The 25,112-nt window shown below is 46.6% G+C and overlaps 1 protein-coding gene and 1 non-coding gene across 2 annotated transcripts; both read right to left on the reverse strand.

Annotated features, from left to right (window-relative positions):
* Positions 1-652: 652 nt before the first annotated feature.
* On the reverse strand, positions 653-10,485 carry PRODH2 (proline dehydrogenase 2). The gene is made up of 10 exons (XM_036067939.2): positions 10,261-10,485; positions 9,989-10,185; positions 9,762-9,900; positions 9,592-9,678; positions 6,911-6,991; positions 6,678-6,833; positions 6,434-6,600; positions 2,473-2,583; positions 1,951-2,036; positions 653-1,022 (listed from the first exon to the last, which is right to left on the reverse strand). The coding sequence occupies exons 1-10, from the start codon at positions 10,435-10,437 to the stop codon at positions 838-840; spliced, it is 1,386 nt and encodes a 461-aa protein (XP_035923832.1). The 5' UTR covers positions 10,438-10,485; the 3' UTR covers positions 653-837.
* Positions 10,486-20,282: 9,797 nt separating this feature from the next.
* LOC118520222 (U6 spliceosomal RNA) lies at positions 20,283-20,386 on the reverse strand. Its single transcript, XR_004909577.1, has one exon. It is a non-coding gene; the product is annotated as a U6 spliceosomal RNA (small nuclear RNA).
* Between the last annotated feature and the right edge of the window lie 4,726 nt (positions 20,387-25,112).

Here is a 25,112-nt window from a genome sequence, read left to right on the forward strand (position 1 = left end):
GTACACTCACTGCATGGTAGCCAGGGGACTCTTTACTAAAGCCAAACCTGACTCTGTTCCTCCCTTGCTTGAAACTCCCCTGGCTCCCCAGGGCCCTTGGGACAGAGTCCAGGCCCTTAAATCTGGCATCAAAGATGGCATTGTCTGGCCTGCCTACCCTTCCTCCCTGTCTTCCCACTCCCTAGTCTGTTGCAAACTTTTCTGTCTATGCGCACGCCCTTGCCTTTGAATGCTCTTCTCAGTATTCCTTTGGTTATCCTTATGAATTCCCTGGAAAGCCCTCTTGATCACCAGGTGTCTCGCCTTGATCCACCAGGCTGTCACTGTCTGAAGATAGGTCTGTCTACCCCTACAGGACTAAGCCCTGTGAGGCAGGGCCTGCAGTTGTCTTTGTCACTGTTGAGTCCCCAGCATTGTTCATCTCAGAGCATAGCTCAGAAGGAGCCTCAGTAAATGCTTATTAAATGAAAAAGTGATTTGCCTCTTCCCTCTGTCCCTCCCAGGCTCCTGGTTTCAGTGCCTCAGTGTCTGCTGTTCATCTGGGCATCCCCTGGAGTGAAGAAAGCTCCCACATGAGTCATTGACTGGCTGAGTAGAGCTGATCCCAGGCCCATTGCAGGATAGTCTGCCTCAGGGTTTGGGGGAGACATCATTAGTCTTTGATCAATGCCCTTGCTATGCTCTAGGGTCAGCTAGTGGTCTCTCTTGAGCTGCAGAGCCCCTAGCTTGGGCTCACTGAGGTGCAGACTAGCCCTTCCCCAAGGAGGAGCTTCAGTGCAGGGCGGTAGCCTGGGTCATAGCTCAGGATCTTTATTAACCACATGACCCCTGGGGATGCTAATGGGGTACCCTCAGGCCCCGCCCCAGCACTCTCCGTCGAAGTTCTTGGCTGAGCAGCTTCTGTTCCCTGCGGGCACCCTGCAGCACGCTCCGGTTCTCCTGGGCCCTCCGGATCAGGTAGGGGATCACCTCCTCCAGGGAACCATAAGGGATGGACTTATACACAGCATAGCCGGCCTGCCCTGTGGGGAGAGTGTTGGCAGGGTGTGAACTCATGTTTGGGGAGAGGCCCCATCTGGAACAGAGACTTTCATGTCTGAGGACATGACAGACTAGGTGAGTTGGACAAAATTTCCCACTGAAAAAACATAAAATCCTGCAGTAAACATTTAGAAAAATCTTCCTAAAGTTATTAAAATATGGCCAAAAGAGTAAGGAATTTAGTAATCCAAGCATTAAGAGAAAGTGAGAACCCAAAGAGGGAAGGATGCAAGGAAGCACTTCCACCCTGAAGGCAAAATTTGATGACCTCACAGAGTTGAGGGGATGCAGAATCGAGGCCCAGAGCCTGACCAGGGTGAGTTGTAATGGAGCACTTCCTCAAATTAAGCTGCACCCTCAGTGTCAGAGTTAACCAGAAGTCCACCCACCCACCTTCCCCAACTCACAGGGAATGGTGGCCTTGACCATAAGTGGAGCAGAGAAGAAAACAGAAACCCATCTCTGAGAGATCGAGGCCATGGATTAGCCTCATATATTTGTAGCTCAGATTTGCATCATGGAGATGCCTCAGGAAACCTCAAGCTCTGAATTTAGGGTAAAGTAATTCTGTACCCCTTAGTACCTGGAAGAAGAAAACATAAATCTTCTGGTCTCGGACCCCGGGAAGCAACACGGTCAAGATAACAAAGCATGAAACAAGACACCATGATCAAGAACCAGCAAAAGCAACAGACAGCAGGCTCAAAGACAGGTGTGCAAGGCCTTCAGATACGGGAGCAACAGATCTATCTGGAAGAGTCTGGTGGCTGGGCCAGCTGCAGGCTCTGGAGGGGAGCCTGGGCAGGAACTGGTTGGGAGTGGAAGGAGGGATTTGGCTGGGAGGGGATGAGGCCAAGGGCTGGGTGGGTCATGGTGGTGGAGTATGGGGAGAATGAGCCATTCACATACCCAGTGCCAAGGAGACGTGGTCACACATCCCTAGAAGTTGTCCAAAACAGACGGGTCCATCCAGAGGAATGCCCAGCTCCCACATGCTATAGAAAAGGCCACATCATCAGTCCAGACAGTGGCTGGATCCAGAGCTGACCGTCAGCCATTATGCACTCATATGGCTGTTCCAGTTATTTAAAATTTTGAAGTACTTCCAAACTCAGCGATAAATAAACACTGCTCTCAGGTCCCTGAAAACTCCCCAGTGAGTCCCAGCTCCTTCCCTGGAACCCTCAGACCTCCCTGTGCCCCAGCAAGTAAGGAGCAATGTCTTGTTTAGCTGGGACCTAAGGGCCTACAGGTTTAGCGGGGGGTAAATATTTTGGATAGGCCCCCCTGAATCCCGGTGAACCTACTGGCCCCTCACCATCTCTCCCCCGTTCCATATCCACCACCCTCTGCCTATCCCTGGCATGTGAGCAAGGAAGAGGAAGGGAGGGGGCCTTCTTGTGGCTACCCATTTCTCATCCCGCTACGTACCGCTTGGTCGCCTGGCGAACAGATTCCTCATTGTGGGAAGCCACCATGAGATGGCACATGGGGCCACGGTGGGACACCTGGGTCAGCATCAGCTCCAGACAGCGGCTGTAACTTAAGGGAGATGTTCTGTTCAGCTTATGGCACCTGGTGATTAAGGTCAGGCCCCAGGGACTCGGGATTCCTGTCCTTGGGAGGTGGGGTGCTTAAGGGCGAGTACTCTGGAGTCAGACAGTACCCCCATTTCACCTGCACCAGGCGCAAGGGATAGCCCTTCTCTGAGCCTGTTTCCTCTCTTTTAACGATTCAAGTTCACCTAACAGCACTGTTGAGGATGGAGTGAGATGAGGGTGTCATAAAGCCCCTGGCTCAATGGCCGTCTCACAGCAAAGGGCCACATTCCGTGCATGAGATGACATTTACCAAGGTCATTCACTGCAGCATTGGCCACGGAACATGAGGAGCAGTAATGCAGTTGTCTGTTGGTGGGGCCTGGCTCAAATGAATGACGGCACACAAAGGATAGTGGAGCGCCAGGCACTAAAGAAGGGTGAGGACACTCTGGGGCACTGATGTGGAAAGGTAAACTGACTGGCAAATGCTTTCCCAGCTTGCTGCCGGCCAGGTGCCATCCTAAGGACTTCACTGGTTATTCTCCATTGCCCCCCAGATCTGTTCTCTGACCTTCTCTGCCCCTCAGGAAGCTGACTTTTATGTCCTATATCACCTATGGAGGAATGAGCAGGAGATCAGAAGAGGGGAGGAGAGGGAGCTTGGGGTATTTCGCCCCCAGCCCCCTCTCTGGCCCATGCTGACTGTCTTGTGCATGGTGACACCTTCTTTAGGGTGGCCCCCCTTCCTCAGCTCTGGAACAGTGGTCGTAAGAGCTTCATGCTCTCAGGGGTTCCCCTAACCTTGCCCACACTCTATAGAGAGAGTGCATTTTACTGCATTTCCTTTAGTTAAACCCCTTTGCTTGGAATTCTCTTTCTTCCAGGGTTCTGCCTGACCCACATACATTCACTCAAGTCAGCTCCATGAGGTAGATGTCCTGGTTATCCCCATTTTACAGAGGGGAAGACTGAAGCTTGTCCCCAGGTCACACAGCTAAAAGTGGCTGGGCTGGGATTTGAACCTAGGCTGTCTGATGCTCCAGAGCCTGGGTTTATTATCATTAGACTATTCTGCCTTTAAAATATGCAATTGAGTGGAAAAGCGAGGAGCAGTGTATAGGCATGATGCCTTTTGCGCATACACACACACAAATCTCTGTGTTCGCCTGTTTTTGGATAAAGGAGCTTAGGAAATGTGTAAGAAACTAACAAAAGTAGTCACCTGTGGAGAGCAAGGAGACTCCAAAATGAGAGGGGGATTTGGGTGGAAGTGAGATATGTCAGTGTATTATTTCGTATCATTTTTATTTTTTATTTTTTTAGAGAGAGCGAGCGAGTGGGGGAGAGAGGCAGAGGGAGAGAGAGAATCCCAAGCAGGCTCTACACCCAGCACAGAGCTCTACGCAGAGCTCGACCTCATGACCCCGAGTTCATGACCTGAGCTGAAAGTAAGAGTTGGACACTTAACCAACAGCCATCCAGGTACTGCATATCATTTTGATTTTCTTTTAAAGATTTATTTATTCATTTTTAGAGAGAGAGAGAGCATGCACACAAGCAGAGGGAGGGGCAGAGGGAGAGAGAGAATCCCAAGCAGACTCTGCTCTGAGCACAGAGCCCAACTCAGGGATCGATCCCATGACCCTGAGGTCAGGACCTGAGCTGAAACCAAGAGTCAGATGCTCAACTGACTGAGCCACCCACATGCCCCTCATTTTGATTTTTAATCACATAAACTTAGTATTTATTCAGAATGTGTAATGTATGAATGCAAAATGGTGTAGCAGCTTTGGAAAATCATCTGACAATTCCTCAAAAAGTTAAACGGAGTTACTATATAACCCAGCATTTCCACTCGTAGAGAGTTGAGCTTTCAAGAGAATTGAAAATGCATATTTACAGAAGAATATGCACACGAATGTTCATAGCAGCCCTAATCATAATAGCCAAAAGTGGAAGCGATCCAAATATCCATCAGCTGATGAGTGGCTAAACAAGATGTGGTACATCCATACAGTGGAATATTATTTAGACGTAAGGGACTGAAGTACTGATTCATCTGACAACGTGGTTGAACCCTGCGAACATTATGCTAAGTGAAACAGGCCAGACACAAAAGGCCATACATTATATGACTCCGTTGATATGAAATGTCCAGAAGAGGCAAATCCATAGGACAGAAAATAGATTAGAGCCTGCTAGGGCCTGAGGGGAGGCAAATGGGGAATGACTGCTAATGGACGTGGTTTCTTTTGGGGGGTGATGGAATGTTCTGGAATTAGTGGTGATGGTTGCACAGCCTTGTGAATATACTAAAATCCACTGAATTGTACACTTTGAAATGGTGAATTTTATGGTATGTGAATTATATCGTAATAAAAAATAATAATAACGGTGCCAGTGATTAAGCCTGTGGGGCACAAACATATGTAGGAGCCCTCATGGGCCTTGGATGCAAGCCTAGCTTCTGGCTATGGTGTGGGCCATTGCCCTGTGAGCTTGGGTCAGTCCCTGTGGCTCTACAAACCTCTCCTGGATCCAGTGTGAAATGGAGGTAGATTTTTTTTTTTAAGATTTTATTTATTTATTTGACAGAGAGCGAGAGCAGGAACACAAGCAGGGGGAGTGGGAGAGGGAGAAGCAGGCTTCCCGCTGAGCAGGGAGCCCGATGCGGGGCTCAATCCCAGGACCCTGGGATCATGACCTGAGCCGAAGGCAGATGTTTAACGACTGAGCCACCCAGGTGCCCCTGGAGGTAGATTTTTAAGCTCTATGGGGACAGGGTCTGGTTACCACCTTTTGTTGGGAGTGGGACCAGGGTCCAGCCCAGGTCCTGATCCAAATCAGGTGATCAGAAAGTATGTGGTAAAGGAACAGTTTCCTTCTTCCCAGGGTCATGGGATGGGGGCCCAAGGAGCTCACCCATATTCTGCTCCCAGCACAGGGTGACTTGAGGTGGGTAAGAATGCAGGTTCTGGAGTCAGTCTGCTGGGTTCAGAACTTGGCCGTGCCACTCACTTACTATGTGACCTTGGGTAAGTGGTTCTACCTCTCTGCGCCTGGGTTCCTTTCTCTGTGAAATTGGGCAGGGGGTGACGATGATAGTACCTACTGCTTGGGGGTTGTTTATGTGTTCAGCAGATCTGTACTGAGCACCTGCCTCATAGCAGGCACAATTCTAAGCACTGGATGCTCAACAATGAACAAATCAGAAACCCCTGCCCTCCTGGGCCCACGCTCTAGAGGGGGAGACAGACAGTGTGCAATTGAATACGAAAGTGTATAGAACCTCAGATGCTGTGTAAGTGCTAAAGAGGAAGAGTAAATTTAGGAAAAGAGTAGTGTGGGTGTTCTAGTTTTTGATAGGAAGGGCAAGGAAGGTCCCCTGAGGAGGTACCAACAAGGAGGTGAGGGATTGAGCCAAGCAGCTGTCTGGAGGGAGAACGTTCTAAGCAGTGGGAACAGGAAGTGCAAAGGCCCTGGGGATCATCAAGGAGGACTGTGTGGAGGAACAGAGTGGACGGAAGACCAGATTATGTGGGGATGGGGGGCTGCTGTAAGGATTTTGGATTTATTAAGGGGCAGTGGGAGCGAAGGAAGGGTTTTGAAGAGGGACAGGATTTGACTTAGATATTAACAGGCTCCCTCTGGCTGCCTGTGGGGTACAGATTGGGGTGGTGGACAAAGGAGGGAGCAGGGAGCCCAAAGAGGAGGCAGGAAGTGACGATGTCCTGGACCAGGGAGAGGAAATGATATGTGGACATACACAGGATGCTTAGCGTCATGGGCAGTGTGCCGGGATGAAAGGTTAGATGTTATTTATCTCCGAGGCCTGTCTGGCCCAGTCCTACCTCTGACTGGTAGCCTCATAGTCCGGCTGAGTGGGGTCTTCTGTCCCATGGTGCCGAGCCACCTCTCTCTCCTTGTCTAGATATGCCCCTCGTACCAACTTGACTCCGAAGGCCAGGCCAGCCCTGTCAGCAGCCTCCGCGGCCCGCCTCAGCCGCTCGTGTGTGTCCTGGCGGGGCACCCCGGCAGCTTCGGGTCAGGGCCCCCAGGACCCCAGCCCACGGTCCCCCACAGTTCACCACACACCTTCAGATAGGCCTGGTAAGTGTTCCACACCCAGGGCCCGCCTTCCCCAGGGCCGTTCCAGCGCATGGCCAGGGCATCCACCAGCAGAGAGAGAGCTGGGTTCAGGAAGGTGTACTCAGCGTCCACCAGGAGCCTCACGTGCTGGGCTTGGGCATGCTGAGGGTGAGAAGGGCCGCGGTCAGGCCTCAGGGTTCCCAGCACACGTGGTGGAGCCGGGCCACGGCAGGTGTTACCTTGACTACCCGGTGCAAGCGGCTCAGAGAGGCCCGGAGATGCTGGTTTTGCTCGGCATTGAGGTGGGAGACCTGGAGATCCTGGAGGAGCAGCAGGGGAGGCGAGAATGGTTCAGGTGACCGGATCCTTCCGGGGCCTGTGTCTCCTCTCCCCCACCACCCAGAAGGGAGAAAAGTTTAGAGATTTTTAGAAATAGGAAACGTAGCTGTATCACATAGATACTATTTATTGAGGTGAATAAAGTGGTTAAGAGCCCAGGATTTGGGTTTGAATCCAGACTCCACCACTTACTGTGTGACCTTGGACAAGTCATATAACCTCTCTGGGCCTCAATTTTTGTCTGTTTTTTCAACGATTAGAGGAATTAGATAATGGCATCTCCTTCATGGAGTTGCTGTGTGGACCTGTAAGACGTGCCTGGACATAAGAATGGGATGGAGCCAGCACATGATAAGCACTCGATATATGTTGTTATTATTTTTTTAAAGGTTTTATTTATTTATTTGACAGAGAGAGACACGGCGAGAGAGGGAACACAAGCAGGGGGAGTGGGAGAGGGAGAGGCAGGCCTTCTGCAGAGCAGGGAGCCCGATGCGGGGCTCAATCCCAGGACCCTGGGATCATGACCTGAGCCGAAGGCAGACGCTTAACGACTGAGCCACCCAGGTGCCCTGATATATGTTGTTATTATAATAATAAGTGACTTCATATGCTATCTTATTTATATAATCTTCACAATGATCACGGTAGACAGTTACTCCAAGCTTCCTTGTCCAGTGAGGAGACTGAAGCTCAGTGAATGAGGAGACTAGGAATTAATACATAGGAAGTGCATAGAAGAGTAGCCAGCTCATAGGATGTGCCAGAATTGTCATCTGGTATTAGGTCTCTTGGGACCTCCATATCCTCATGTAAGGCCAGAGCCTCATTGCAACCCACGAGGCTCCACCCATCTGGCCCCTCTGCTCTCATCTGCTCAGCTCTCCCGAGCTCGAGCTCGCAGTCCTCCAGCCATGCTGGCCTCCCTGCTAGTCTTTCAGCATGCCTGGTACCTTTCTGCCTCAGGGCCTTTGCTCTGGCTATTCCTTCTGCCTGGAACACTTTTCCCCTCGCTGTCCACTTACTTCACTCTTACCTCTTCTCCAGGTGTTTTTCTCAATGTCACCTTCTCAATGAGGTTTTCCCTGGTTCACATTTGCAACTCACTTTTTGGGGCTTTCCCTTCTCCTTCCTCAGCCTTATTTGTCTCTACAATGCTTATTTATACTTATTTACTTAGTGGCTTTGGTTTTAGTCATTGAGTGTCTCTTGCCCCTCCCTGACTAGCAAGTGAGTGCCTCAAGGACTGGGAGTTTGTCTTGGTCATCATTTCGTACACCCCTGGGGGAGCACGGTGGAAATAATAATTGCCCCTAACTTATGTTTATGTTCTTGTTATGGACATTCCAAAGGTGAATATGAGGGCCTGGCGACTCAAGGAGTCCAGCTGGGTTCAAAGAAGTTGGGGGGTTCAAGAAGGAGGAACAGGTGGGACTTAGTTCTACCAGATCCAACAGAGTCCAGATGGAGACACAGGCCTAGGTCTGCTAATGGAACGCCCCAGGATCAGGCTGTGGCAATCCCCCCTCGGCTTAGTGGAGAAAACTCTCCAGCAGGAGGGAAGAGCTGGGGTACCTGCCCAGTTATCTTGTCCTCAGTCAGAGAATTGTCTCCCTCTGGCTGGGGGCAGAGTCTTGGGAGAGTTCTGAGGAGTTAGTAGCTGGTGAGGCTCCCTACGTATGATGGCCACCCTCAGAGAGGGCCTACTTGGTGCCTGGTGCTATTTTGGGTACCTCACCAAATATTTAACTCAATCTTCACCTCCCTCTGGGGTAGGGACTGAGACAGGGGATGGGAGGGCTGTCTCTGAGATGGGGACAGGAAGGGGGGCAGGTTTGGGGAGACACTGAAGCCAGGGTGATACCTGGTAGGTGTGAGGGGTCTGGAGGATGTCCAGGGGCTCAGGCGAAAGGCTGGGGATGGAGACAAACATGGGCCTCATGAGTACCCAGTGGGGAAACTGAGGCTGCAGGGTGGCTAAGAAGCCCCCATCGAGGGGAGTAAGGAGTGAGGAGGTGGGAGCCAGGACCTAGACTTGGGGAAGCACCATATTGAAGAGACAGGCAGAGAAGAACCTAACAAGGATTGAGAATGAGCTGGCAGAGATGGAAAAGGAAAACCAGGTGTTTGTATTAGGGATGCCAACGGCAGGGAGGGTAGCAATAGTTTATGGAAATAAACAGAAATGAATGAGTGAATGAATGAATGACCAAACCAAAACCCCACTGGCCTAATTATAACTTCCAGTCAGCACACAACAGAGCTGAGTTGATTGACCAAATACTGATTACTCTTTTTGAGTTGGTAAAGAGCTACTGTCTCACTACGTCTTCTGAGAACTCCCAGCCCCCAGGCCCTCGCCTAGGACCCCCAGATGACCCATATATTCCATCCATTCCAGCACACCCCAGGGCTAGAGCCACCTTTATTTCTGATTGTTCCAAGCCTGGGGAGTAGCAGTAGTTACATAGTTCGAACATCCTGCTTACAGGCAGGTGCCTGCTACATCCAAGTACAGAGAGCTCTGCTCCCTCCCACTTCATCACCGACCACCCATTCTCTACCAGCCTGAGACCCTTACCCGCGCAGAGTCCATGGCTTCAGCCAGCCTCTCGGGGCTCAGCTCCAAGGAAGCCCCTGGTTTTCTGATCCATGAGGTTAGCTCCTTCTGGAATGGGGTGGTGGGTGGAGTGGTGAGGGGGACCTGGTAGGCAGCCATACCCTCCCTCCCCCATCTTGCCCGTCCCTTACACAGAGCCGAGCACTGGTCAGCGCCGTCACCTTCAGCTGCATAAGGATGTTCCCAGTCGGGCCAGGGGTCTCCAGCAGGCCTCGTGACAGGTCCACACACCGAAGCATAGCACTGAAGTTCCGCTCATACCAGGCCTCACTGCCCAGCCAGCGGGCATTAGCTTCTGGAGCCCACCAGTCCCCTTCCTGCCAACCTCCCAGCCTCCCTGGGCCTGGCCCCTACTCACCCAGTCTTGACAGCTGAGTCTGGCTCCTCCTCAGTGGGTACTGCCAGCAGGGGCCGAAGGCCTAGGGTCTGGAGCTGTTGGACACAGCCCTTCACCTCCTCTGCTGTCTCACCAGCCACAAACTGCCCATAGATAGATGCTCGGAGAAGTGCGCCTGAGAGCCAGGAGCCCAGGAGTCGCTGAGACCAGGCCTGGAGCTGGAGTGACAGAGAGCAAGGGCTCAGAGCCCAGTCCGGGGATGCCCAAGGCCAGTCCCCAGGGTCCCTGCTCACCGCCAGGCCATGTGTGACCAGAGGGGGCCAGGCACACAGCCGCAGCACCAACAAAGCTCGTGTCAGTTCTCCTGTGCCTTTGAGGTGAAAAGCCCCACCATCAAAGTTCAAGGGCTGCCAGCCCCCAGCGGAGGGTCCAGCTTGGGAACAGAGCACACGACAGGTCCGCAGCATCATGAATCCCTAGCCACTTCTAGAGCAAGTAAAGGGGCTTTGGAGGCAGGAGGTCTACCAAGTGCCCCTTGCCCGGCCAGGGGCAGTGACTGATTAACCAGGCAGTAGCCAGGGCAAGGCAAATCTTTTAGGATCATAGGCTCCTTGGGGGGCAGTTAATTATTAACTGATGGGGACAGAGTTCATAATAATGGGGACAGGAATGGAAACCCCCAATAATAGCCCCCAACAACCCTCAGCAGAAGAGCTCACAATTGTCGTGTTAAGGGAAAGCATGGGCTCTGGAACAAGGATCTCCGGGTTCAAGGCCATTCGGTTTTGTGATCTTGGGAAAGTTACTTAACCTCGCTTATTGCAATTACTACATTTTCAAATGGGAAAGATGGCAGTGTTACTGAATCAATTTGAAAATGCACATAACCTGTAACCCAGCTGTTCCAGGCTGAGCATACATCTTAGAGAACTGGGACGTGACCGTCGGGAAACATGTAGAGGGAGGAACATTCACAGCCGCACTGTTTGTCACAGCCACAAAGCACCCAAATTTCCATCAACCGCAGAACGGGTAGAGATATACTGTGGTCTACAATGGCATACTATATGGAATACTATATGGCAATGAAAACGGAACAGACTACTTATGTGTCCAACCCCATGGTTAAATCTCACGTGCATAGTAGTGAGTGAAAGAAGCAGACACTGAACAGGACACGCTGCATTATTCCATTCAATACACTTGAAAGCAGGGAAAATGAAACAGTAGTGTTAGGAATATGTACACGGTGGCTGACCCATACAGAAAAGACAAAAAAGGAAATGATTATCTCAAAAGTCAGAGGTGGTTACCTCGGGCGATGGGAGGGGCTGTAACTGGGTAGGGGCTCCTGGGGGCTTCCCTGTCCTTATTTCTTAACCTGATGATACAGTTGTTCACATTCTAAGTATTTTTTTTAAGATTTTATTTATTTATTTGAGACAGAGAGAGAGAGCACAAGTGGGGGGAGGCGCAGAGGGAGAAGCAGGCTCCCCACTGAGCAGGGAACCTGATGCAGGGGTTCGATCCCAGGACCCTGGGATCATGACCTGAGCTGAAGGCAGACACTTAACCGACTGAGCCACCCGGGTGTCCCTCTAAGTATTTTTTTAATGCCATACACCTACATTTTATATGCCTGAATGTACAGTACATTTCACAATAAAATAAAAAGGAGACATGAATCATAGTATCAGTCTCATGGGGCTGTTTTGAGGATCCGGTGAGTTCATGAGCTCACACAGTCTGGTCCACAATATGCGCTCAGTAAGTACCGGCTGTGATCATTAGGTACTGTGTGTGCACAGTCTCCCTGGTGCCTCTGCCCCCGGTGAGGTATACACTGTTCATCACTCCTGTGTTTGGGGATCCCCAAAACCACCTCAGGTTCAGTAATTCACTAGAAGGACCCACAGAACTCAGAAGAGCTATTTTACTCACAGTCACGGTTTATCCCAGGGAAAGGATACGGATTAAAAATAGCAAAGGGAAGAGGTCCATGGGTTCCAGGTGGCCCCAGGCACAAGCTTCTAGTCATTCTCTCCCAGGGCCACTGAGCAAACAGCACTCCATGCTCCCAGCCCCAGTGCATGACGACAGACCCGGAGGACTGCAGTCAGGGGCCCTCACATGAGCCTTGGTGTCCAGGCTTTCAATGGGGGGGTCAGTCACATAGTCACAGCTGTACTCCCATGTGACTGACATTAGTCTCCAGCTCCTCCAGAGTCAAGCTGACACTGCATGTCCCAGGTAAACAAAAACACTCTTACCAAGCAGGATATTCCAAGAGGTTACCTCCCAGGAACTGGGCAAAATTAATCCTTTACTGTATAACCCCTAATTCACAGGTGTTAAAAGCAGAGGCTTAGAGAGGTAGAGCTACCTACCTGAAATCACACAGCCAGTGGGTGGCTAAGTGTGGGTTTAATGACCTTGTCCCCTCAAGATTTTAGCCATGCAGCCTCTTTCTGCAGTCTTTCATCAGTACCCAATTCACAGAACACGTGACTAGAGTCAGACTGTAAATCCAGCAAAGCTTGAGCTGAAGTTTTAAGCTGTTTTTTATTTTTAATTCCATGCACAGTTCATGTTTAAAAATTAAAACAATACAGAAGGGGACAGAGTGAAAAATCAGTCTTTCTCCCACTCCTGAATTTCAGCCCCTCAATTTGGTCCCTGTAAGGCAGTGGGCTATCCTTGCAAAGACAGAAAATGCACCTATATATCTCCTTTATTTATTATGTAATGAGAGGCTACTATTCATTCCTTTGCACACTGATTTTTTTTTAACTGAATCTATTTTGAAAGATCATTCCCATCTCAGCACATATAGTTCTGTCTCAAATTTGAAAAGCTCTATGTTGTTTCTTCCTTTAATCTTTTTTTTTTTTTAAGATTTTATTTATTTATTTGACAGAGAGAGATAGCTTGAGCAGGAACGGAAGCAGAGGGGAGTGGGAGAGGGAGAGCAGGCTTCCCACTGAGCAGGGAGCCCAATGCGGGGCTCGATCCCAGGACCCTGGGATCATGACCCGAGCCGAAGGCAGACGCTTAACGACTGAGCCACCCAGGTGCCCCCTTCTTTAATCTTTGATAGAATCCACCAGTAAAGCCATTTGGGCCAGTTGTCTTTGTGGGAAGTTTGCTTGCTTTTTTTTTTTTTTTTAAGATTTTGTTTATTTATCTTATGGGAAGTTTTTTTAAATAATGAATTCAATTTCTTTAATAAATATAGGGCTCTTCCTGTGTTCTATTTCACAAGCTTTCATTCCTTGTGTTTTTCAAGGAATCGTCACTTCATCTAAATTGTCAAATCTAACTGCAGAATTTGTAGAGATAACCTCTTTTTCACTCTTGATATTGGTCATTTCTGTTCTCTTTTTTCTTTTCATGTAGCTAGGGATTTTATCAGTCTCGTTTATCTTTTCAAACAGCCAATTTGGGCTTTGTTAATTTTATCTATGGTTCGCTGATCTGTCTCATTTTTAACGTTTGCAGATTGTTCTGTTGTATGGACTCTCATCATTGATGATTTCATTTTCTCTGACACTTAGCATAAAAATTTGCAAACACAGTTTAAAGAATGACCACAGACCACTTTCACACCTTCCACCTAGATCCAGCAACTTGCCATCTTTGCTTTTTCTCTCCTCTTTCCTTATCTCTTAATATAAACATGTGTCCCATATCATTTGAAAGTAAGTTATAGACCTTGTGGCATCTCAGCATGCATGTTTTAAGAGTAAGAACAGGAGTGCATGGGTGGCTCAGTCGGTTGAGCATCTGGCTTTTGATTTCGGCTCAGGTCATGATCTTGGGGTTTTGAGGTGAGACCCGTGTCGGGCTCCTTGCTCAGCAGGGAGTCTCCTTGAGATTGTCTCCCTCTCCCTCTGCCCCTTCCCCTGCTCATTCTCTCTCTCTCACTCTCTCTCTAAAATAAATCTTAATAAAAAGAACATCCTCCTACATACCCACACCACCGTTCTCACATCTAAGAAAATACCAATAATTCCTTAGTATCTACTATCACATTCATGTTCAGATTTCCCCAATTGTCTCCAAAATGTGTTTATAGCTGTTATTATTATTTTTTAAACTAAAGTCAATCCATGTTCATGCTTCGCATTTGGTTGTTATGTCTCTTTAGTGTTTTGGGTATATTTTTGGTACAGTCCTCATGATATTTTTTTAAAGATTTATTTATTTGAGACAGTGCGAGCGGGGGAGGGGCAGAGAGAGAGAGAGAGAATCTCAAGCAGACTTCCTGCTGAGCGCAGAGCCCAACACAGGGCTGGATTTCATGACCCTGAGATCATGACCTGAGCCAAAACCAAGTCAGAGGTTCAACTGACTGAGCCGCCCAGGCGCCCCATGATTTTTAAAAAAAAAAATAGTATTGACTTCCCGAAAAAGCCCAGGCCAGATGTCTTATAGAATGCTCCACGTGCTGTATTTGCCTGATTATACTCATGTGATGTCATCTAATGTGTTCCTTTATCCTATGTATTTACTGTAAATCCTGTGTTTTGGTCAAGAGCCATAATTTAGCAGAGCAGCATCCTACTGCTGACCATTTAGGTTGACTCCAGAGTCCCCAAGCCTGGTCTCTTAGCCACCATGTTATTAGGGCCTCCCAGGGTCCTCAACAACTCTGCCAGAGCAGCCTTGACCAGGAGGGTAGGAGACAGGTTGAGGGGCTAGGTTCAAAGCCTTCCCAGACCTGCCATTAGGGGATTAAGAGGACTAGAGTTCAGGGAAGAATAGGGAGAGGAGAGAAGCCAGAAACAAAATTGTCTTTTGGGACTAGATTATGAGGGACCTTAAATATTCATTATGAAGAGCTGATTTTACCTTGGGCACACTAGGGAGCCGTGGAAGATTCTAGCTGTGGAAGAGAAACTCACATTTAGGCTTTAAGACGATTCCCCTGAAAAAAAAAAATAATAAAGAAGATCCCCCTGGCTGCCCAGTGGGAGAGTAGATAAGAGAGAAGGTCTGGGTCTAGAAGCCAGGGAGGAGACTAAGGCAGGGATAGGGGCACAAGGATGAGGTGGGGCCAGAGTGGAAGTAGAGGAGGGGAGAGATAAATAGGGCGCCACATGGATGTGATGGGAGACCCCCAAATCCTCATGGAAACCCCGAGTCCTAAGGGTGACAGTCACAGAGACTTTGATCAGATGTGGCATCTGAGGGACACTGTCTCCTCACTCTGACCCCCAAAAACTTTTCCATGAGAACCCCAGGTTCCAGGGAATCAAGCACGGAGACTCTAGCCAAGTGTGGGGATCGGAAATACCGGCTTCTGGCTCCCTTCCCAGATTTCCCCCTTGCAATCTCTAAATACTCCTTTCTCCTTGCCTGGTAGGAGGAAAGAGTAGTTTAATTTTTGTCTTGCTTTGTTTCCCAGGTATAGGCAGCACAACTGAGGTGCTGAATAACGATTGAATGAATTCATGAAACAGACCGGAGTATGTCTCATCCCTCTGGTGCCTTCAGACCAAAGAGTGGTCTCCCTGGACCAGCCTCAATGTATGAATCCTCCTGGGGGTTCCCATCCCAGGGATGCCCCTCTCTTGCTCCCCATGGTTCTGAAGAGAATGAAAAACTCCTTCAAATGGTCTTCAGGGCCATCACCAGTGTCTCAACATTGGCTGCACATTGAGATTACCTGGGGAGATTATTTTAATTTTATTTTTTAAATTATCATACCATAAAAATAACTTTTTTTCTTTTTTTTAAAGATATTTCGTTTATTTATTTGACCGAGACACAGAGAGAGAGGGAACACAAGCAGGGGGAGAGGGAGAGGGGGAAGGGGGAAGCAGGCTTCCCGCAGAGCAGGGAGCCCGATGCGGGGCTCGATCCCAGGACCCTGGGATCATGACCCAAGCCAAAGGCAAACACTTAACGACTGAGCCACCCAGGCGCCCCATAACTTTTTTCTTTTAGTGTACAGTTCAATGAATGTTAACACATGTATAAATTCATTTCACACACATGGCAATCAAGATAAGAACAGTTGCATCCTCCCAAAACACTCCTTTTGCAGCCACACCCCCTCCCCACCCATAACTCCCGTTGACCAGTGATCTTTTCTAACATCGCTGTGGTTTTGTGTTGTTGAGAATGTCAAATATATGCAGCCACACAGTATGTAATCTTTGAGATGGGCTTCTTTCACTTAGCATGATGTCTTTGAGATCATGTAAGTTTTTACATTTATCAGTAGCTTGCTCCTTTTGACTGCTGTAGCATTCCGTTGTGTGGATAAATCTCAGCTTGTTTATCCATTAACCTGTTGTTTCCAGCATCTGGTGAGCTTTTAAAATTCCTGACGTTTGGGCTTCTACCCCCAGAGTCTGATTTAATTGTTCACAGGCATTGGGAATGTCACCAGCTCCCCTGGTGATTAAATTCGCATCCCAGCTGAGAACGCTGGCCCCCCACAGTCTGGCCTCTACACTCCTCTGCCTTAGCTCTTATATCTCCCGCAAGCCCACCCTCTTTTACTCCTTGCTGTCCCTTGAACACACCACGCTTCTTCCTGTTCAGGGCCTTTGCACTTGCTATTCCTTTTCCCTTAAAACTCTCCCCTTTCTGGGGTGCCTGGAGGGCTCAGTCAGTTAAGCATCTGACTCTTGATCTCAGCTCAGGTCTTGATCTCAGGGTTGTGAGTTCAAGCCCCGCATTGGGCTCTAGGCTAGGTGTGGAGCCTAGTTAACACACAGGGGCGCCTGGGTGGCTCAGTCGGTTGGGTGTCTGACTCTTGATTTTGGTTTAGGTCATGATCTTGAGATCGTGGGATTGGGCCCCACATCAGGCTTTGCGCTCAGCGTGGAGTCTGCTGGAGATTCTCTCTCTCCCTCTCCCTCTGCTCCTCCCCCCTCCCCCCACCCCACTCATGCTCTCTCTCGCTCTCTAAAACAAACAAATAAATCTTTAAACAAACAAACAACTCTTCCCTTTCTTATTTGCCTAACTCCTTATTTGCCTTAACTCCCACATGTCCTCAGGTCTCAGGATTTAAGGTGCGCCTTCAATGAGGCCTACCGTGAGCAGCCCTTGCCGTGAGGGAATTTTAACCATTCCACACTTTACTTGTAGTTCCTGACATGTTCATCCTTATTTGAGCAAATACTTAGTTAATTATCTCCCTCTTCACCAGACCGTGAGTGTCATGAGGGCAGGGGCCACATTTGTTTATGTCATTAATTTATCCCCAGTGATTAGCATGGGACTTAATTTTTGTTGAATGAATGAATGATGTAATGGATTTATTTGGCATTTGCTGGACACAGGACTTAGAGATTCCTTCTTGTGGCAGTACGAGTAAATTGTGGATAAGACTCTCTTCTTGAGTCACTGTGATCTTGCAAGGAGTAATAGAGTCCCCAAGAATCACCCCCTCAAAAAAATGATCTGGCAGAGGGAGAGCAGGGAACAGCTGAGAGGTAGAGCTGCCCTGAGAGTGGCTGCTGAGAACAGCATTGCTACTGTAATACTAAGTCTTGGGCTGTGGGAGAGATAGGGGGTCTGGACTTGGTACTTGCAAGTTAAGCCAAGACCCTGAGAGGGGCTGGGTAGACCCAGGTTAATTACGCCCTTTAAGTACCAGCAGAACCAGAAGCAAATCCTCTCTGGAGGAAGACTTCCCCAATTTAAGTGTGTAAGACTCCCAGTAACTAAGATCAAGTAGTAAGTTGACACTCAAAGGCATCACCAGGCACACAAGAAAATAAGCCACCAGGAGTGAGTCAGCAGAAGCAATTCTCCAGTTATCTACTGCTGCAAAATAAACTACCCCTAAACTTGGTAGTTTAAAACAATAGCAGTAATTTATTTTGCTTGCAAATTAGCAATCTGGACAGGGCTCAGCCTCACTAGCCTGTTTCTGCTCCATGCAGTATGAGCAGGGACAGCTCAGTTTGAGGTGGGAAGAGGCACTTTCTAGATGCTGTACTCACATATAAGACGACTTGGTACTGGCTGTTGGCTGGAGGCTCACTCAAGGCGGTGGGCTGGGGGGCCTCAGTTCCTCTCCACAGAATGCTTGGTCTTTTTTTTTTTTTAGATTTTATTTATTTATTTCAGAGAGAGAGAGCACAATTTGTGGGGATAGGGAGAGGGAGAAGCAAACTCCCTGTTGAGCCGGGATTCCGACGCAGGGCTCGATCCCAGGACCCTGAGATCACGACCTGAGCCGAAGGCAGACTCTTAACCGACTGAGCCACCCAGGTGCCTTTATTTATTTTTTTAAAGACTTTATTATTTCAGAGAGAGAGAGGGAGAGATGCTTGGGCTTCTTTACAGCATGGTGGTCGAGTTCTTAGGGTGAGCATCCTAAGGGAACCAGGAAGAAGTTGTATTGCCTTTTATGACCTACTCTTGGAAGTCACACAGTGTCATTTCTGCCATAGTCATAAACCTGCCCAGATCAAGGTGTGGCGGGGTGAGGTGGGGGGGAGGCACAGATCCTATCTTTCAGTGGATAGTGTCAAGTCACATTGTAAGAGGAACAAATCTTGTTGTGGCCATCTTTGAAAAATACAGTCTGCCACAACAACAAAAGATTCTGACCTATCCAAAGGGCAAAGCTAAGACTGGGGTAAAGTTAAATTGAAAATGACAGTCTGGGGGTGCCTGGGTGGCTCAGTCAGTTGAGTGGCTGACTCTTGATTTTGGCTCGGGTCATGATCTTGGGGTCCTGGGATTGAGCCCCATGTTGGGCTCTGTGCTCAGCGGGGAGTCTGCTTCAAGATTCTCTCTCCCTCTGCACCCCCCCCACTCCTTCTCTCTCTCTCAATTATTTTTTTAAAAAGAAAGAAAGAAAGTGAGAGTCTGGATGGGGGAGAGACTAGGTGGAGAATCTTGCGTGCCTGGCAGAACAGAGAGAACACAGTGGGCTGCTCTATAGTAGCCATGGAAGGTTCTAGAATGAAGTTCCATGTGGTCCTGTGGGTGGAGACCCATTTTGTGATGAGATGGAAAGGGGCTTTTATATTAGCAAAGAGACATAGTTCTAAGTGGGAGAACAGCTATGGGATCAGAGTCCTCTCAGTTTTGATTGGGTCACCTGATGACTGGGGTTGGAGAGTTAGATACTCAGAATGGCCGAACCTGAGTGGCCATTCGGGAGCCCCAAGTAGAGTGGACTACATCCAATGCACAAAGCCTACTTGAAGTGAGGGAATAGGTATTGCTGCTTCCCAAGAGTCAGCATGGGAAAGGGTGAATGGATACTGGGTGATAAAACAATTGGACTCAGGAGTTCTAATGGTTCCAGCAGAAAATACATAAAAAGAACTTAGAATAGGGATTGGCATGTGGAGACGGCTCATGAATGCTGTTTGTCTATTGTCCTTATTTCAACTATTTATTGCCTTCTGACCACTCGTAGGATAAAGTACAAACACCGTAAGATGATCTTCATGGTTTATCCTGGTCCATCTCACCATCCTCAATTCCCATCACTCCCTGCCTTACCAATTCTCCAGCAACAATTTTAGGAAAATCTCTCTCCCCCCAGTACTCTTGCGATTCTCTGTGTCTCAATGCCCTGCACACCTACTCAGCCTTTAATATTGGGGCTCGGGGACCACTTAACATCAAAGGACACTCCCATTACCACCACCAAGTTTTTATCTCCAGCACAGACCTCTCCCCTGAGCTCCAGATCCCAATATACAAACCACTTACTTAGAATCTGGGCTAGATTTGTTCTTCTCAAACGGGGCGGTACCGCCCCTTAGTGGGAGTTTTGGAAACTTGCGCAATTGTTTTTAGTTGTCACACTGGAGGGCGCTACAGACTTTTACGGGGGAAGAACCAGGAATGCTAGTCCCTCCGTCCGTGCCCTAAACAAATTGAAACCTTCCTTAAAGGCGTTTAAAAGGTTTATTAATGAGATATAATGTAAAATTTTAACGGTGTAAAACACACATAAATGTGCCCATATTACAAGTGTTCGGTATGATAAATTTGCAGGAAGTGACAGCACCTGTGTGACTAGCACCCTGGTCAAAGAACGTTATAATCCCTCTGGAAGCTCTCCTTGTATCACATTCAAGTCCTATTTCTCTCTGCCCTAAAGAAGACCACTCTTGACTTCTAATGCCACAAATTAGTTTTGCCTGGGATCAAGCCCCACATCGGGCTCCTTGCTCAGCAAGGGAGCCTGGCTTCCCCCTCTCCCTCTGCCTGTGGGCTCTTTCTCTTGCTCACTCTTTCTCTCAAATAAATAAATAAAATCTTTTAAAATAAAAAAAGAATCTCCATTTTACTTTTTCATTAACTTATTTTTATTTTTTTCTTTTTTTTAAATATGGAATACTTTTCAATTTGTGTGTCATCCTTGCACGGGGGCCATGCTATCTTCTCTGTATTGTTCCAATTTTAGTATATATGCTGTGAAGCAAACACTATTTTAATTTTCTTAAAAGTAGAAGAAATACTCTATTTTCTTTGAGTTTATTCTATAGTTCATTTTCTAGTTTTTTTTCTTTTTTAAAATTTTTCCCCAAAACAAAACAAAATTTTCCCAACATTATTATTATTTTAAATTTTATTAAGTTTTTAATTTTAATTCCAGTATAGTTAACATATAATGTTATATTAGTTTCAGGTGTACAATATAGTGATTCAACAATTCTGTACATTACTCAGTGCTCACCATGGTAAGTGTGCTCTTGATCCCCTTCGCCTATTTCACCCATACCCCACCCCCACCTCCCCTCTGGTAACCATCAGTTTGTTCTCTATAGTTAAGAATCTGTTTCTTGGTTTGTCACTCTCTTTTTTTTCCTTTTTGTTCATTTGTTTTGTTTCTTACGTTCCACATACAAGTGAAATCATATGGTATTTAAAAAAAAGAAATAATATGGTATTTGTCTTTCTCTAACTGATTTATTTCGCTTAGCATTATACTCTCTAGCTCCATCCATGTTGTTGTAAATGGAAGATTTCATTCTTTTTTATGGCTGAATAATATTCCATTGTGTGTTTATACCACATCTTCTTTATCCATCTATCTATCAACGGACATTTGGGTTGCTTCCATAATTTGGCTATTGTAAATAACGCTGCAATAAACATAGGGGTGCATGTATCCCTTTGAATTAGTGTTTTTGCATTTTGGGGGTAAATACCCAGTAGTGCAATTACTGGATCATAGGGTAGTTCCATTTTTAAATTTCGGAGGAACCGCCATACTGTTTTCCACAGTGGCTGCGCCAGTTTGCATTCTCACCAACAGTGCAAGAAGGTTCCTTTCTTTCCACATCCTTGCCAACACTTATTGTTTCTTGTGTTTTTTATTTTAGCCATTCTGACAAGTGTGAGGTGATTCCTCATTGTAGTTTTGATTTGCATTTCCCTGATGATGAATGATGTTGAGCATCTTTTCGTGTGTTGGCCATCTGTATGTCTTCTTTGGAGAAGTGTCATTTTCTAGTTTCTTAAGGTAGTCACTTAGTTCATGACTCTGGAGCTTTCTTCTTTTCTAGCGTAAGTGTTAAAGGATATAAATTTTCTCCAAAACACTTCTTTTGATGTATTCAACAGATTTTGATAGGTAGTATCTTCATTTTTTTATCCAGTTCTCGATATTCTTTATTCCTCCTATGATTTCTTTTTCTTAATCCAACTTGGGCCAATTAGATTTGACCTGTCTGAAATTTGGAATAAAGGACTACATTTCAGAGTCAAGCAGCTTTGTGGTGTTGGGCTTCATGGTGCTTTAGAACGGGGGCAGCCAATTCCTCAACAAGCAATCATTATGGACAAGGAGGGAAGCTAAATATCTACAAGGAGAGAATGGAGGAAATCTGCTGAGGGATACAGACAAAGGATGAATGTACCAGTGCAAGATGAAAAGAACTGGATAGATTTATACAACCCATGAGACCCAGCTGCACTTCCTACTTTTTACTGCTGTGACATTGTCATGCACCTTTACAATATATTTTTTAAATTTTGACCTAATTTCAGATATACAAATATATAGATTCAGATATAAGAATAGTACCAAGAATCCCAGTACACCTCACTCACATTCCCCAGCAGTCAACGTTTTACCACATTTGTTTTATCCTTTTCTATCAGTGTGTATATACACTTTTTTCCCCTCAGCTGTTTGAGAGTAAACTGAAGAGACCATACCCTTTTACCCTAAATGCGTAAGTGTACATTTCGTAAGAATAAGGCATTCTTTCACACAACCATAGTATAATAGAACTAACATTGATACAATATTGTTATCTAATCTACAATCCTTATTTAGTTTTGCCAATTGGCCCCATAATAGTCTTTATGGAAATTATGTGTTACCCTCAGTTCTGATGTCTCTTTAGTCTCCTTTAATCTGAAACAATTCCTCAGTGTTCTTTTTTTCTTTTTAAGATTTTTATTTATTTGAGAGAGAGAGATCACAAAAGGAGAGGGAGAGGGAGAAGCAGAGTCCCTGCTGAACAGGGAGCCCAATCCCAGGACCCTGAGATCATGACCTGAGCCGAAGGCAGATGCTTAACCAACTGAGCCACCCAGGTGCCCCTCAGTGTTCTTTTTTTTTTCCCCAATCTTCTTCTGTGTTGCATGACCTTGGCATATATGAAGATTACAGGCCAGTTATTTTATAGAATATCCTTCAATTCTTGGGGCACCTGGGTGGCTCAGTTGGTTAAGCGGCTGCCTTCGGCTCAGGTCATGATCCCAGGGTCCTGGGATCGAGCCCCACATCGGGCTCCCAGCTCTGTGGGAAGCCTGCTTCTCCCTCTCCCACTCCCCCTGCTTGTGTTCCCTCTCTCACTGTCTCTCTCTCTGTCAAATAAATAAATAAAATCTTTAAAAAAAAAAAAAGAATATCCTTCAATTCCTATCTGTCTTCCTCATTATTAGATTCATATTATGCATTTTACTCCGGAATATCATTGACATTCTGTCATATCCTCAGTATTTCATACCGGGGGCCTGTGATGCCATTTTGTCCCATGACTGGTAATGTTAACTTTGATCGTTTGGTTAGGGTGGCATCAATCATGTTTTCTCAACTATGAAATTATTATTTTTCCCTTAGTAACTAGTAAAACAAATGCTTTTTTAGCTCTACGTAAGCTTGAGTGAGTTTCTGCCCCTTGCAAATTATCCATCTTTTGTATCCATTAACTAAAGGCCCCCATTCAAACTGGCTTAAGAAAGATAGTAATTTATGGTTGCAACTAACTAAAGCCACCATTCAGGTTGGCCTAAGGGGAAAGGGGAATTTATGGTCCTGAAGCAGCTCTAACTTCAGGCACATCTGGATCCAGGAGCTTGCTGTAATCAGGAACTTGTCTCATTCATAGTTATTTATGTAAATTAAAAGGGACTAGATTCTGGGCAGACAGAAGCAATAGATATTTGCTACCTTGATTCAAACAGTGGCAAAGAGGAAATAGGAAGTGCACGAAGAGATCCAACCACAGGATGGAGTTCCTTTGGGGAGCCTTACCCAAGCTGTTCAAGTGGTACCCAGCAACCCAGATCCAAGAATATTAGCATATTCTCTTCCCTGGCCACAATGATTGGTTCAGGGATGGGCTTAAGACCCAAGCTGGGCTGAGGGAAAAACAGCCCCAGGACTTTCCAGAACTACCGGCCAAAGAGGCACCGTGGCTGCTGAGCTTGTGGAATGCCAGCCTAGAGCTGTAAGGGGTCATCTTTCTTAAATGAAGGGTCTACCTGAGGGTGAAACCAACACAGAGAAAAGCAGAGCCAAGAGACATAGAAAAATAGACCCTTCCTGGCTTTGTTTCAATACTGGATCCAGCAGTGCTTGAAGCCAGCATTCCCCTGACATTGTCAGCTAGAACAGCCAATAAATTCACTTTCCTGCTTAGCCAGTGTGGAAACAGAATGCTGTAGGTCTCTTCTTCGAAAAAGAAAAATACACAATTAGAAAAATTCTGCTTTCAGGAATCAAATCATCTTTTATTTTTTATTTTTATTTTTTTAAGATTTTATTTATTTGACAGAGAAAGACAGCTAGAGAGGAAACACAAGCAGGGGGAGTGGGAGAGGGAGAAGCAGCCTCCTGGCTGAGCAGGGAGCCCGATGCAGGGCCCGATCCCAGGACCCTGGGACCATGACCTGAGCCGAAGGCAGACGCCCAACGACTGAGCCACCCAGGCACCCCTCAAATCATCTTTTAAATTAAAGGGGAATTGTTTGGACCCCAGTGCATTTGTGTATTCAAGTGCTGTAGTGTAAAAGCTTATTTTAGTCTGCACTGATAAAAAAAAATAATATGTTGATGAGCATTTGAACCTACAGTTTTGATAATATGAGTAATCAAGTAGAAGTAGAGGCCTAAATGAAGATTATACTTAGCTATACTCTGTTCTCCATGAAAATAGGCTGACTTCTCAGTTTTTCTGCGATTCAATATAAACAACAAGAATTCTCTTGCTGGGCTGCTTTATTATGGAGACTGTTTTACAAATCACCCTTACTGAGGTATAACTTATGTACCATAAAATGCACCCATCATAAGTGTACAGTTCAGTGAGCTTTGACAAATCTATACTCCCATGAAACCCATGCCACAATCATGATATAGAACATTTCCTTCACCCCCAAATAGTTCTGTTGTGCCCTTTTGCAGTCAATTCCCTTCTCATGGCCCCAGGCAACCACTGATCTGCTCCGTCCCCTTAGATTAGCTTTGCCTGCTTTAGAATTTCTATAAGTGAAATCATACAATATGTATTCTTTTGTGTCTGGCTGGTTTTATTGTCTTTTTGTTTTCTATAGAGTCTGTTTACGTTTACATGTGTGTCATAGTTTATACATCATATTTTAGATACCTGTGGAAAATAATAAAATAAGTAGGATATAACAGTGGTTCACAAATTCCACTTATTAGCCATTTCAGGTGTAGTTGAACTCAAAATGAACTATTTTTAATATGTCTTTTCCAACTTCTGAAAATTTTACTTTTTAAAAAGTATAAAGACCCTGGAAGAGGTTTTCATTATTGAGATGTCTTTTACAATTTACTGTTTCCCTTTGGAGAAGTTTAGTTTCTAAAGTCAGGTCCCAGAGCAGTCTTATTCATACAAGCCTTGTTGGCACCAGCTTGAATCATCTCCTGTCACTTACACACACCTCTCTT

The sequence above is a fragment of the Halichoerus grypus genome, chromosome 15 (genome assembly GCF_964656455.1).
Source record: "Halichoerus grypus chromosome 15, mHalGry1.hap1.1, whole genome shotgun sequence".
In the NCBI taxonomy this organism is placed as follows: Eukaryota; Metazoa; Chordata; class Mammalia; order Carnivora; family Phocidae; genus Halichoerus; species Halichoerus grypus.